This window comes from Porites lutea, chromosome 3 (genome assembly GCF_958299795.1).
Source record: "Porites lutea chromosome 3, jaPorLute2.1, whole genome shotgun sequence".
NCBI classification, from domain to species: domain Eukaryota; kingdom Metazoa; phylum Cnidaria; class Anthozoa; order Scleractinia; family Poritidae; genus Porites; species Porites lutea.
Window position 1 is genome coordinate 25,312,338 of NC_133203.1, and position 14,626 is coordinate 25,326,963.

General features: G+C 39.0%; 1 protein-coding gene across 1 annotated transcript; it reads right to left on the bottom strand.

Annotated features, from left to right (window-relative positions):
- Nucleotides 1-229: 229 nt before the first annotated feature.
- Nucleotides 230-14,209, bottom strand: LOC140932031 (uncharacterized). Its single transcript, XM_073381694.1, has 7 exons — nt 14,070-14,209; nt 12,051-12,159; nt 10,843-10,973; nt 9,545-9,641; nt 7,276-7,418; nt 4,237-4,366; nt 230-2,473 (listed from the first exon to the last, which is right to left on the bottom strand). Exons 1-7 carry the CDS (start codon nt 14,207-14,209, stop codon nt 2,381-2,383), a joined length of 843 nt encoding a protein of 280 aa, XP_073237795.1. The 3' UTR covers nt 230-2,380.
- Nucleotides 14,210-14,626: the final 417 nt, after the last annotated feature.

Below are 14,626 nucleotides of genomic sequence, written 5' to 3' on the forward strand. Positions count from 1 at the left end.
TTACTTTTCTTATCGAACAGCGGTTCCTTCCAATTGATCAGGAACGGTAAGGATGAGGAAGCGAATGAGCTTAATCATAGCTATTATGATCTTAACACGAAGGTGTTAAGACCCTACGCTGCGGCACAAACCTGTCATTTCCTTAGAAGAAAGGCCAGAACATTTTCCAACTGAGCTAATCCGGAGGCAGCTAAAGAAACTCCCAAGTACAAGGAAAGACGTGATAGTGTTTTGTTGTAGTTTTCTTCGATTTTAATTTTCCATCTTTATCGTTTGTCCTCATTCACAAAAACATGGCAAAACTTAAATCCTTAAAATAGAATATAATCCATGGGGACTTCTATGTGCAACCCTTGTCAGAACTAATAAATGTAATCAAAACGGGCCATTCAAAAGAACCGTTAGATGGCAATGATATCAAATTTTACTATGAAATATCTTTGCCTCTGCAAAAACGTTGAAAGTAATAACCGTCTGCGAGGCCTTCAATCCGTGGCCTTAGTTTCAGGGTATTATAGTCTATTACTGTGCAGTATAATTGTAATTCCCCAAATATGAATAAGTTTGAGATGTCATAACAGCAGCGTGAACGTTTAAAGAGTAATAAATATAACAATACTCCTCGTTGCACGTATCGCCCTTTTTATCTTATTTTTTTGTTGTCACAGCCTCTTCCGTAAGCTCTTTCTCCTTTTCCTTCCTTTTCGTCGAGTAGACCCTAGTCTGTCAGTGACTCTGACCTGATCATGTGACCACCTTTCTAAATAAAAACCGCAGAAGGCGTCAGCTCTCGACTAATTTTCGACGAGACGATTTTATAGTTACTAGGGAAGGGTGAGATTGAACGAGATAGTTTCATTTCTTAGCTTTGTTCCGAAGGGACTGCGTTTGGCTATTTCTCCCTTTCCTCCCTTGTCGTTGTGCAGATAGACTATGATCATGTGACCACCTTTCCAATTCAAAACGGTAGGGGGCTAGGTCCAAATTTGGGCAGCGTGAAATTAAACAGCGGTATTTGAAGTATGTATAAACTGCGCTTGCACTTTCTAGCTGTGTTCAGAAGATGCTGCATTTGGCTCTTTGTGGCAGTCGTGGCATATCTCACCTAGACTTTGAATCGTGCTCGGAACCGAGGGCGATGTCTCAATACATCTTTTAAATCCTTGGCTCATCTTACTTTCACAACAGGATTGACTGCTCTGGATCTTGTCTTAGAGAAGCTTAACGCTGTTTAGTTTCTCGGAGCATGGCCTACAGACCAAGTTTGGAAAATCTCTTCGAGGTAGAGACCGTGCAGCGACTTAGGCGAGACGAGGGCAGCCCTTTTCAATAAACAACCTTGATTTTTGTGACACACTGTAGCACAAATCCTATATAAAAATGAGTCAGAAGAATAAAGATTTTTTTGGTATTTTGAAAGTTTAGAGAGCTTTATAACAAAGACGACGGCGACGGCAACGAGAACGTCAAATAAGCAATAGCTACCAAAAACACCATTCTTTTTCAGGTGTACCGCGCTATTAGTACATCAACTTGCCGTCCCTGCAGGAGCACGTAAACACAGAAAGAATAAAATAAACGTTTGTTTCTCTTTTCCCAAGGCCCCAAGTCTTCAAGAGATGAATAGCGCTATCCACCGGATAAAACACTATTTAGTGGGTAAGTGTTTGGAAATCAATTGCATTGTCGTTTGAACAACTGGGGCCAGGAAAATGCACCTGTATTTGACATATTAAAGGGGCTGTGTCACGGCAGTCCAGTTCATTTCTGTTTAATTTTGCCAATTACTCGCCCTCAATCGCTATGGAACTTAAAGTAAGCAAAGAAATTACATGTAAATGACAAAATCAGGGATCCGAGACATGTCTCCTGAGCATTATTTTTGAAGTTGCAAGCAGCAGGGATCAACTTTGAAAAACTGTTAGGCTGAACACTTTTCAAAAACCCTAATTTCAATCCGTTTCCTGATTAGCTCTAAGACACCCTCTGGCAAGTGATCACCTTCACATAGTAGATTTGTCACACTGGCAAAGAAGACACTTTGCTACCCCACCCTTCAAACAGATTTTTTAAGACCTAGAATTGGGGTGGTCACGTGATCAGGCTCGAACAGGGTCTCCACTCGATGACAAGGGAGACAAATTGATTGAGATCCTAAAAACTAGGTGGTTGTTGTCACTGTACAAAAGTAACACTCGATAACATGTACAGTGTAGTCCACGAGAATTCAATTCCCGAAGAACTCGTGAACAAATTGAAAGTATTGGAAATAATTATCGCATGAGGTTGGGAAAAAACAAATTGACTATCAATCGCCGTCGTGATATCTCAAACCTTTTCATTTCTGGAAATTCATTGTATAATCCCAGCCATTCTTGTTTTAAATTTGACCATAATACTTTCGATTACAACATTTGCTGTAAATAGACATACAGCCAAACTTGAGGCCACCACACGTAAATACAACTCCATCCTGAAAAGGAAAATAAGAAAAATAATTGTACCTATTGCCCACGTGACGATTATCATCTAATTAAATATGCCCCTGATTGTGGTATAAGGATGCTGTTATAGCCTGAAGTTTTTTGCACTAAATCGTTTTTTTACCTAACGTTTAAAATATTTTATTCTCACAGAAAACAGAAAACTTGAAAAAAAATGTGTTAAAAATGAGAACTGTGTGTGCGCCTGCTTTTCTCCCACATTAATCTACCAAAAGATATTTAACAGTTGCAACTAAGGCAGTTGCCAGGGGAGGGGTAACCTCCACATTTATTGCCTTCTTAACATTTGTATCCCCTTTCACCACCTCTCGTATAATAAGCAGGAGTGAAAGGGTGATAATAGTACGATTTCACCCACATCGCAAGCAGCTTTGCAAATTTATTGCAACAAAAGAAAACGTTTGATAAAAGACCAGACCCTCCTTTAAGGGCCTGTTTACATGGAGGTGGGGGACCCCAGGTAGGTGAGGTAACCCGCTTAGGTGAGGTAACCCACCTGTCCATATATTCTCTCATGATCACGTTTACATGATAGGTGGGGTGACCCGCCACATATGTTACCTCACCTATCTGGGGTACCCCACCTCCATGTAGACAGGCCCTCAATATATATATACTTTTAAACCGAGTCGGTTGGAGTTAAATCTTAAAGAACTGTATTAAAGTTCAAGAAAAGAAAGTTGTTGTCTTGAGTTCCCCGCCTCGACAAAACGTGAAATTAGACACTCTCACGTTGTAAGTCGTGCAACGACGGCTAAGAAATGAAAAAAAAAAAAAAAAAGCGTGATGGACGTGCCAAGTTGTTGTTTTGCTAATCTGTTGCCGTTCTCGTTGCCGTCGCCGTCGTCATTGCTTAAGCTCCTTAATGTCGACATGAAAAATACTCCGGTCTGGTAGGACTGCCGCATATAGTGGCAAGGAGACCTGTGCAATATGTGATAATCCATTTAGAAGACCGGTGCGGGCATAGTTAGTAGAGAAGACTGGTTAAGAAAGCCGGCAAACATCAAAGATGAAAACAATGGTGCTGCAGTTTATATTGGAAGCTCACCGACCGTGCACAATCCTTTGTCTTTTTTTGTTCACAAAATGTGACTGAATAAATTAATGAGATGTTTCTATTGGTCAGTAAGTTCAAAATGATAAGAATGCTAGCGGTTAAGTCTAAAATAGCTAACAAAAACATATAACAAAGGAGTCTGTCGGGCTTCATGACCTTCAACTTTATTAACTATGGTTTGGCGCAGTCTCGCTCCTTTCAAAATCACCGGTAATATGCCGATATGAACAAAAACCCTTTCCCGGCTGCGTAAGAGCTATCTGCTAGGCTGGTTTTCACTAGTAACGGAATCGGAGTTGGAATCGTACGCGGTGTGGCACTTATGACCTTGTGATAATAAAAAATCAGAGCGCGACGGAGTCGGAAGAATCAGAACGTTTCAATTTACGACTCCGTCGTTTACGATCTATTGAAAACCAGATTGTCGGAAGCAGAAGCGAAAGGATCAACCAAGCACTGGGCTAGTTCCACGACTTGTGATTGGTTTAGTTCTTTCGCTTCTCCTTGCGACTCCGACAACCTAGTTTTCACTAGATAGATCGTAATCAACAGAGTTTTCACTAGACTCCGTCGTTAGTCACGACCAGCCTTAAGGCTTTGTCTTCGCTATATCGGATACTTTTTTAGACGAGGAACTTTAAGAAATTTCTTAGACTTCAATTCACTTCTCACCTTAATTAAAGATGGAATATCTGCCCAAAACTCAAAATTGGGTACCATCTCTGTTAAGCCTTCTGCTCCCATTTTAAACTTTTTAATGAGAATTCCACAAATAAGGTAAACGAAAACCAAAACAAAAAATCTGAAAGCAGATGAGAACATAACTTAAATATTTTGAACATATAAGTATTTAGATAAATGATCAAATGTACTAAACAAAGGTCGAATGATTACATCTAGCATTGAAAGCCAGAATATGTCACGAGGATATCACTGTTTGAGGCCAGTTCTGTGCTCAAGTCATTAATTAGTGATTTTACGTTAAAAAATGTTACTGTAGAGTTATAAAAATGATATTAAACAAATACATCAGGGAGCACGAACCATTGATTCGAAAATATTGTGATATTTGCAGGTATCGCATTAAGACTTGAGAAAGTTGGGCTAACTTTGAAAAATTGTCATCTCTTACAAGAGACGAAAGAAAGGAGTTTGGATCCAAAAACAAGTTAATTGACGCGAAAACAAGTTTTTGCTTTTTAAAAGGATGAAAAATAATGTCATATAGTCCCTTTAAGAGCCCTCAGACCTTTGAGCTTTGGCGCTTTGCTAAAGAAAAGCATTTAACCTCCGGCCGACAGAGCATTTTTGTTCTCTGTTTATTAGCGGAGCTCCACGCGCGCGCTTCGCGCGCGCGTGGGCGGAGCCCCATTGCTAAGTAAATCTACCCATCCCAGAAAATTTGGTAATCAGGTGACCGTACACCGACCGCCGACCGTCCGTCCGCACCACAGGAAAACCAATGTTTACTCTCACATTTTAGCTAGATTGGGAGCCCAAGAGAAAACTAATTTCACATCAATGTTCAATTGTCAGCTGTCAAAACAGGGCATCCGCTGACCAGTATCACCTGACCGTAGCGCGGGCTCAAGTGTCGACCCATCGAGGTCGAGTATTTTTTGAAGTTATCCGCTGACAAATTACCAGTTTGAAATGATCGCAGGCTCAAGTTAATTTTTTCCAAGGATTCATATCAAATATGTTGTGTTTATGTCACTATGGCCCCGCACTATTAGAATTTTGATTTCAAACTGACTTCGGAAGCGAAAATTCAGCCAGTTTTTTTAAAAGTACAGGCGGGGAAGACCTTATCTTACCATGGTCACGCGTTGGTCACGCTCTACGTCCAATTTTTATACTCTGATTGGTCAAAATTTGACAGGTGAGTTCATGCGAAAAAATTATGCAGCATCTGGAAAATTGTTTACTTTGACAGCTGAAGTTGAAGAGTTTTGTGTCAACTTGTGATGTTTTTAACTGTCTTTTTCTTCTGGATGTACAAAATGAAATACAGCTGCTATCAAGAGTCTTCTGTTATTCATGGCTGGTTTGTTTACTGGGTTTTTGGTTGAGGAACACGTCGCTTGTCAAAATTTGGTAATTCGATTTCGGATGGCATCGTTTTCGTTTTTCACCTTGCTTAATGCTTAAGAGGGTTTAAAAGTCTCAAGCAACTGTGGCCTTCCTTGATAGCTTTCAGGAACTGAATCTCGAATGGTAAGCCTAAGTAACTATTGTATTTGATGTTTGTTTTTGTTATATCTAATTTCATGAAGTCTTGCACATTCACGCTGACAGTTTATGCGGCAAGTTTAGGCACGTTTGTAGCCGTAGTTTAAGTCAATGATCTGACCTAGTATCAGGTTTGAACGGTTTGATATAAGCTTACAGAACTCTAAAAAGCCTTCAGATATATTTGCTCACCACAGATAGAAAGAAAACGTTCCGAAGAATATTTAGTTATAAATTTGGCTGTAGAAAGAAAACTTTGAGCGATTTTCTTGCTTCGAGGAGTTCACCTTGGAAAACAGTAAACACCCGCGTCGGGAAGCCGGCTTATAAAGCTTCACGCCGAGACTCAGGATTTTTAGAGACACTTTAATACTTGTCTTCATGAATGAAAATTGTTATCTCTGTGAATGTTTCACCGAATTATATTTCTTTTTTTGATTGTTAGTAGTCTCTCTTGCAATTTTAATCGCTTGTCTGTGCCGTTTGTTTTCATCGTTCATGAACATCGCTTGCAGGAGTACTCAAAAATGTCGCGCGTATCAAACGCTTTATAAGATTACACATCGTTATAACTGAAACCATTAAATAAATAAAAAAAATAATAAATTCGCTATTATGTTGAAGCTTAACTCTATTAAAGTTCATTCAAATACTCGACCACACTGACAGCTCGCACTATAGAAACGAGAACCGGCTAGCCATATGGGTGATTTTGGAAATTTTTGAACGGTTTCGCTTTACGATTGATCGTCCTGAATATTGACTGAGTGCAATTTGTCTTGAAAAAATTGTGAAATACTGCATTCTGTCCGAGGTCTGTATGATAAATAGTACTGTTTCACCTCAAATGTGATGTATAAAAATTATAAAAGGTTGGTTTAAACACCCCCAGATTTGTTGGCAAGAATTTGTAAAGTAAACCTGTCGAACGCAAAAAAATTCGGCGTGATTTGTTTTCCAATAATTTGTTTTCGAGGCCTAATCTACTGTGATCTTGAATGTGATCGAAGATGTTTGCTATTTTTTGGGTGTACTTATAAGGTTATCAATTCGATGTAAGATGTTGCACTCTAAAATAACTTAGCCTTTCCCTCAAAAGTCACATGAATGTGCCCTTTAGTTAAATGATGTGTGGATTAAAATTTTATTTTTTGATTTATATTATAAATTTATTAATTGGAGCTTCGCTTTTAGCCCTGGCTAAATCTATATATTAGTAAATGTGGGTCAATGAGAATCACTTCAGTATTGCTCATGGAAAAAGCGGTTTTAAGGGGGTAATTGCTTGGTGTATAAGGTTTGATAAAATGGATGCTGCATAGCATCGTGATGTCAAAACGTCGTGTCTTCGAATTGAAGAAAGACAGCTAACGAACAAAAATGTCAAGTGAATCATTTTATATTGAAAGATGTTTTTCGAAGCTTATTAACCCCTTAAGAGCAACATGTACGGATGCATTTTAAGATTTCATTACATACATTATCAATATAATACTGCCTTTACTGAGCCTTTTATTCTTGGGCTTCACGGTTGGATCAGCGGGGTTTGTTGGATCAACCGGAGAGGGAGTAAGAGTAACACAGCCATCATCACATGCGCACTTGGATGTAAACGTCATTTTCTGCGAAAAACCAGAAGAAACCTTTAAAAATCAAAATTAAATTCAATACTTGTAGCAAAAAAAAAATCCTGTTTTACTTATTTTTCCCAATGGAAACATTCATTCCCTCGCTATTACTTAAGAATGAGACAGAGACAGAGACTGAGACAGTCATGAGACAGTCATGATTGAGACAGTCATTATAGTGCATCGCGAAAATAATTTCACACTCGCTTGTTCTAACGAATCAATGTAGGCGAAGAAAAGATGCCTCAATAGGAAAGAGCTCGTTTCTATGTTATGACGAGGTACTCATCTCGAATAGGTGGTAGTACGGTCGGTTTTACTCTTACCTACTAAAGGAGGGGGTACATGCTACTCTAATCGGTAAGCCAAAAAACTCATTGAGACAAAAGGGAAAATCTACTTAAGCCCATGTTGGATGACGTCACTGGACTCCATATGTATCCCATAATATTAACATCATCTTCCAAACAACAAACATAACAGGCCATCTAGTCTATCTATTAAGGACAAAAATAAAAAAAAAAACCAAAATATCGCATCGTAACAAAAACGTTAGGGAGGGCCTCGGGGTGTTCCAACCCCCCGCTTGTTCCACGGAGTGCGTATGGGCGAGGGTTAATAGACCAATTTCGATATATTTAAAGGAGCTGTGTCACGAAATTCAGCCAAATTAGGTAATTACAAAATGCCCGTTAAATTAAGAGAAACGTAAAAATAACCGCTTAAAACATTAAAGGAAGGTTAAAATAACACAACAGAAACAACAGATGCCACGGATGGGAAAACTGAAGAAGATTGAAACGGATTGAAATTACGGTTTTTGAAAACTGTTCAGCCTAACAGTTTTTCAAAGTTGACCCCTGCTGCTTGCAACTTAAAAAATAATGCTCAGGAGACATATTTGTTTGCCTGTTTTGTCATTTACCTGTAAATTCTTTGCTTAGTTTAAGTTCCATAGCGATTGAGGTCGAGTAATTGGCAAAATTAAACAAAATGAACTGGACTGCCGTGACACAGCCCCTTTAACAATTATTCCACCAGGGCGCGTTGGATATGAGATGGTAGTGAGCCAACGAGGCGCGTAGCGCCGAGTTGGCTATAATCATCTCATGGAATCTTTGTTAGAACAAACAGGAAAAGACAAGGGACTTCCGCTATTCATATGTCACACGTCTATCAAAACTGTCAACGTGCGAACGGACTCGCCTGGACTGGATGAATGAACAATCAAAACATTGTAACGATGAACACTTTTAAAAACTCAGCGGTATTCTAGGATTCTACACAGCAAGATAGCTAAAAAACCCGGCAGATAATGTGAAGAAAAATAATTTTAAAGTGACAGCCGTCGAAATTATTGTGAATTTGGATTTTCGGTGCAGTTACAAAAGTAAGAACAACGGAGAAAAACTCGGTCGCTTGTTATGACGTTGTTTGAAGCCACTAGCTGGTTTTGCTGATCGAGAAAAAAATAAAGAAGCTACACTGACGCCTCGATTGCTGTATTGAATGGCTGCATAGCCTGTATTTGTAGCTGGTTGCTTGCGATTTATATTCCTCATGTCGGATAAACAAGCCGCAGTCATCTATCGGCGAGTGGCTTCGCAATCATGAAGAAACAACACTTGTCTTCTTTCGTACTCCGCTGGTCAAGGTACTTTAGTTCCATGTATTTTCATGTGTTTTTCGATAAACTTCCAAACAAGCTCTCGTGGCTTTTTTGTTTGTTTGTTTGTTTGTTTTTTTCCCGATTAAATGGATTTTCTAGTATTCTAAGAAATGAATTAAAACGATTTGCTTCGGGCACCATTCTATCCTTCGCGAACAAAATAAATCTCAGCTAGCTTCCGATTTTAAACTGACGCGTACACCGACCATAAATGGAGAGCATAGTATACTGACTCATACACTATAATGGCTAAGCCACTCAAAACGCTAGAATTGCATTATCAAATGATTCAGTTTTTAATAATAAAATTTATACCTAGCTTCAAGAGGCAATAAGGCAAAAGAAAGTGTCTTGAGGCTCTGGAATGAGCCTCGGAGCCAAGTATGAGTTTTTATTTTATCGATATTGATCTATTAAGCGATTAGATATTTATAGAACACAAAAAACGCACATAACGATATGAATTTCCAGACTGAGAAACCATAACACCGTCTCCCGTTTTACCAGGGTACTCCGTGTCATCACATTTAAGTTTTATCCGGACCTCCCTAAAACATTAAAAGTAATAATGAAATGCACAAAATTAAATTGAATAAATAAAAGTAAAGAAATCGGTCATAAGAGAGAGATGAACTTTTATTATTATTCATTCAAAATATTTCCCCTACTCTGATTGGCTAAAAGCACACTCATAATTCACCATAACCACTTACTGATGACCAAATTTGGAAGAATTTTGTGTTTAACGAGGAAATGACGTCAAAAATGCAGCACGCTGCAGGAAGACCTGGGGACGAGGTTGAGTTGTTTTGGTTGTTAAAAAAAAAATGGCGGACATTTCACTCGTTTCAAGAGTAAGAACTACAGCTGGAACTAGGCGAAATAATAGCTAAAGACATGGCAAAAACAGCAAGAAGACAACTCGGAGAGCGACATCTGCTATATGGAGAATATTTGCGGAGCTGGACATACCTAAACGTACACTATCGAAGATGAACTTAACATCGATACAGGTAAGCATGTTTTAGCTATGTTTTTAAACTAGAAATTATTTTGAATGAATAATAAAGCAATTAATGAATTCGGCTTTCGTAGGATATCCACCGAGGCTGAAGACCGAGGTGGATAACACCCTCCTAGATCTGCTTAATTCTTCATATCCTAGGAAAGCCGAATTCATTAATTGCTAATCCATGTATATCAGGATAACCCTTTTAGACGCTCTAGCACGCTATTTCATATTTTCGTTACAAACTATATAACTTTAAAGCATCTGTCCAATTAAAATAAACACAAGAAAAAACAAAGGAAATCATCTTGAGGCTCAGCATAGTTAGTAGAGAAAACTGGTTATGCCACAAAGCCGGCAAACATCAAAGTTGAAAACAACGGTGCTGTAGTTTATGTTGGACGCTCCCTGACCGTGCACGATCCTTTGTTTTTTGTTCACAAATTTAAGTTCAAAATGATAGGAATGCTACTGAACGTTGTGAACGGTCAGGTCCAAAAAAGCAAACACTTGAACATATAACAAAGGAGTCTAACGGGATTCTTAACCATTCTACTTTAATAACGATGGGCTCAGCAATGAAAAATACATTTGTTTTGTTTTATTACCCCAAGCCTTAGAGCCAAGTATGAATTAATATATATATATATATATATATATATATATATATGAATTGGTCTGTTATAAGTTACACTTGTTGTGACGACCTCAGGTTATTTAGATAAATAAAAATGATGTACCTTTTGGTATTTCCTATTGGCTGTGAACGGTAAGATATGGTGGTAGATCCGTCTTCGTTTACTGTGAATTTAGCAGCAGACTGGGCCAATACTTTGCCAGTACTGGATATGCTGTTCGGGTTTTCACACATCTTGGAGTAAATGTAATTCATTTTAATTGAAACACAGTAGCCTGGGACCAGGCACCACAAAAATTGGCGAGTCGAGCGGTTTTTATTCCCGCCCTTTTCCCCACTGTAGAGCCTGGTCCCAGGCTAGGTACACAGTAGTGCTTTTCTAGCCCCGGTAGGTTGGCGTTCGGGAGGGGACTGTGGAAGTTAATGTTGCATGTAGTTATTCCGCCAATTAGGATATGTCATGGTGAGTACTGCTGCGGGTTTGAGAACCTAACCTGTTCGAACAAAAGCCGACTAGACTGGTGTTTACTCTTAAGAGAACAAATATCTCATTTTTGTACTCTCTCAGACCAACCCGTTACTTTTAATGCGCGCGCAGACTGATCTTTGAGTGGCACCGCAGACAAAATATCGGGTACCAAACTATCCTGCCATTTCGGGCGTCCAAACAGTGGACTGTGGCGCGAGCTGAGAGAGTGGTGAAAAAATCACATCTTTTTCGCCCCCGGCGTCCGCAGAATCTGAACACCTGGAACAGGTTACGTCCCGAACGTTCTTATCAGAGCGAACAATTTCACAGGCGCCTGGCCGGCTATTGGTATGTTATCTTGCGAATGCAGACTTTTTTTCCGGTCGTCCTTCTCTTCTCGTCTGCATTCGCGGGCTACCGTTATGTATTGCAGAAATGTCATAAAAAAATATTCATTGACTACTGAATGGAGATCGTCGACATGTGCGTGATTGATAGATACCCCGATGCTAAGTATGAATTTGCAATACTAACCTATAGAGTTCTGAAGTGATGACGTCATAAAAATGAAAATAGTAAAATTATGGGATTTGTCGGAATATTCATAAAGAACAACATTTGAAAGGCCTCCTTGCCACAAAACTAGCATTTCCGGTCAAATTGTGTCTGAGATATTAGCCCAATTTAGCTTTGGATTCCTTCATACAATTGCTCTAAATTTGACTCAGAATTAGAATACGGTATCCCGGCGACTCTCATAATTTCACAATTGTTATTTTTATGACGTCGCACTTTTAAAAAGGCTATTGCGTCATCGGCCCTTTCGAACAATGCTCTCTTACCAGTGCATCGCTGCAGCCGCTGCCTTTGTTAAATGCCGTGCAAGGATTCCAGTCGAAACTCCCTTTAGATTTTAGATCCCACCAGTCATCCTTTGGTATATTTTCAAATCTGAAGAAAAAAAAAAGAAATACTGGTTAATACATCTCTAAGAAAATGGATTTCTTTAAATATTTAAAGCTAACTGAAAGGTCTACTCACTACAAGAACGTCTTCGATAAAAAATTTGATGAAATGAGATTTTGTTAGAAATTTCTAAAAATTCTTAGTCTCTTTGGCACATCCGTACCGCTGTTCAAGAAATTGACAGACTCAAATGTGACGTCATGAGTCAAATTTGGGAGCTGTAAAACGGGATTTTATGCATAGTTTTATCCCTTACCCAGGGTCACCAGTGTTGTTGTCTGAGTTGTTGCCTTTTGAAAGCTGTTATAGTTTGTGAATCGGAAGGAATATTTCTACAACTCCACACTTGTTTATTTGGAACTATAGTCACGTGTTCCTTTAAAATTAACGTCATAGTTCTTTAATCTACGTCACAGAATCTTTTAGCCTGTGCACAGATCCCGTCCCCTCCGGAAAAATTTCCTGAGGGAGGGGGTGCGTACACAGGCTTAGAACCTTTGTTTCCGAGAGAAGAAGAGAAGACTAAGAGGAATGGAGGGCCAAAATGGCGACAGACTTGAGCTTTATAATTGTGTACTTTCTAGACCTCAACTTGAAAATTCCTACCATTTGGAATACTTCGGCCCCGGGCGGGAACATCCCTGTATGACCTTCATAGTACAATTATTATGAGGAGATGGGCTGGTGTTGTCAATAATATTTTTCTAATAATTTCTAGTTAGAATTTGTAGGTATATCTGGTCTACGCATCTGGTTCCAGTTGTTCAAAAGGTGGATAGCGTTATCCACTGGATAAATCTCTATCCGGTGAATAACGCAATTGGTTTCTCTAATACAGTCATACAGTAATTTATGCGGTGGATAGTGTTCAGTGGCAGATCCAGACCTTAAGATAATTGCAGACATCCAGATGGGATGGGTATTGTGGCGGGCTCAAAAAAGTTTTTTTTTTCGAACCTTCGGGCCTCAGTTTGGTCTAAAAATAAGGAGGGGGGGAGGATTCTTGGGCCCCCCCTCCCTAGGATCCGCCACTGGTGTTATCCAACATTTCCACAACTGGGGCCAGACCCAGATTGCTCGGAAAAGAAGAAAAGAGGATTTTTTTTCGATAAACAAAGTGAGAAGTCAAATATTAAACATCGAGGCGGTTATAATTGAAAGTTAAAAGTTTTGTGAAATTTATATAGATGAGTATTCGACTGCAATTTCCTGCCACAACATCACGTGCAGTGACAGAGCTGTAGATTCTGTGCTGCCCCACCATTAAACAACCACAAAGTACAAAACCATGTGCAAGTGGAGAATAATGAATGTGCCACAGTGCTATTCTGTAGATTGCAGAAACTCTGGGGAAAAAAATATACTTCTTACTCTTACGTAATGCGAGTCGCTTCAAGAATCACTACCAAAACAAATTAGAGTATCTTTACTTTTCCATTTTATCCTCCCTTAATTAAGTCCGTATTATGGTCACTTCTCAAAATAATTCCCGTAATGGACTTTTGACCACACTCAATAGAAACTGATGTGAACACAGTGTATTTGAGGGACTCGCGAGACGCCTGAAACTTGATGTGCCTCGACTTAATTATCAAAGTCAATGTGTAGCAATGTATATTAACTAATTTTTATTATGAACGGCCAAAGTCGTGATATCTCTTCTTCTTTATCAGGAATAATTAATCGGTAAGGGTGAACTATAAGTTTCTTACTGAGAAATGCTGTCGTACATCTAAGGCCATAGGATTATTACACTTTAGAGATGATTCACATCGCGCTGATCGCATTAATTTTAGAGAACGTTCAAAAATTCTTAAATAAAGCTGGCGAAAGTGTAAAATATCTATTGACACTACAATAACTATAATAATACTGAGTAATAAAACGTTACTTACGCAGGACCTCCGCTACTCCTGTCTATTTTTCTTAAAGTTATAACTTTCCCATTGCTTTTTCTAGATGAACAGTCGTCAATTTTGTCGCACTTTTCAGCAGGAACTCCCTTGAATTCGGAAACAAAAATTATCCATGCCATAATGAAAATTTTGGCTTCAAAACTTAACCGTTTCCTTTCCATCACGCAATAGACGAAGATAATACCGCACGAGAAGACTTTAAGCGTGTGAATTGTGCGTGACCTGTACATTAAATATCTTGTGATTATAAAAACAGTTTGTGGGGTAGATTTTGAGCACGTGGACCCGTATCCTGTATCGTATACTTCTTTATTTTGTGAAAATGACACTTTCTGTCTGCGGGGATTCTTGGCTTTCCTTCCATACGTATCTGATGAAAATGGTCACTGAAAACACGTCTTTGAAAAAACACTCTGTGAAATTGGAAATTATTAAAACGCCGTTAATGTCAATCGTGTGTATGCCAGATAAAAACGGAGTTTTAACGAGGACCTATTAAAACTGTAATGTGGTATTCCGGCTTGGCATTGAGACAG

Excerpts from the sequence above, each read along its gene's own strand:
- LOC140932031 (XM_073381694.1), bottom strand. The coding sequence starts at position 14,209 with ATGGCATGGATAATTTTTGTTTCCGAATTCAAGGGAGTTCCTGCTGAA. Across the intron at positions 7,419-9,544 it reads CTGGAAATTCATATCGTTAT|AAAATGACGTTTACATCCAA; the intron begins GTGCGTTTTTTG and ends GGTTTTTCGCAG. Across the intron at positions 4,367-7,275 it reads GGCAGTATTATATTGATAAT|ATTTTTTGTTTTGGTTTTCG; the intron begins GTATGTAATGAA and ends ATCTGCTTTCAG.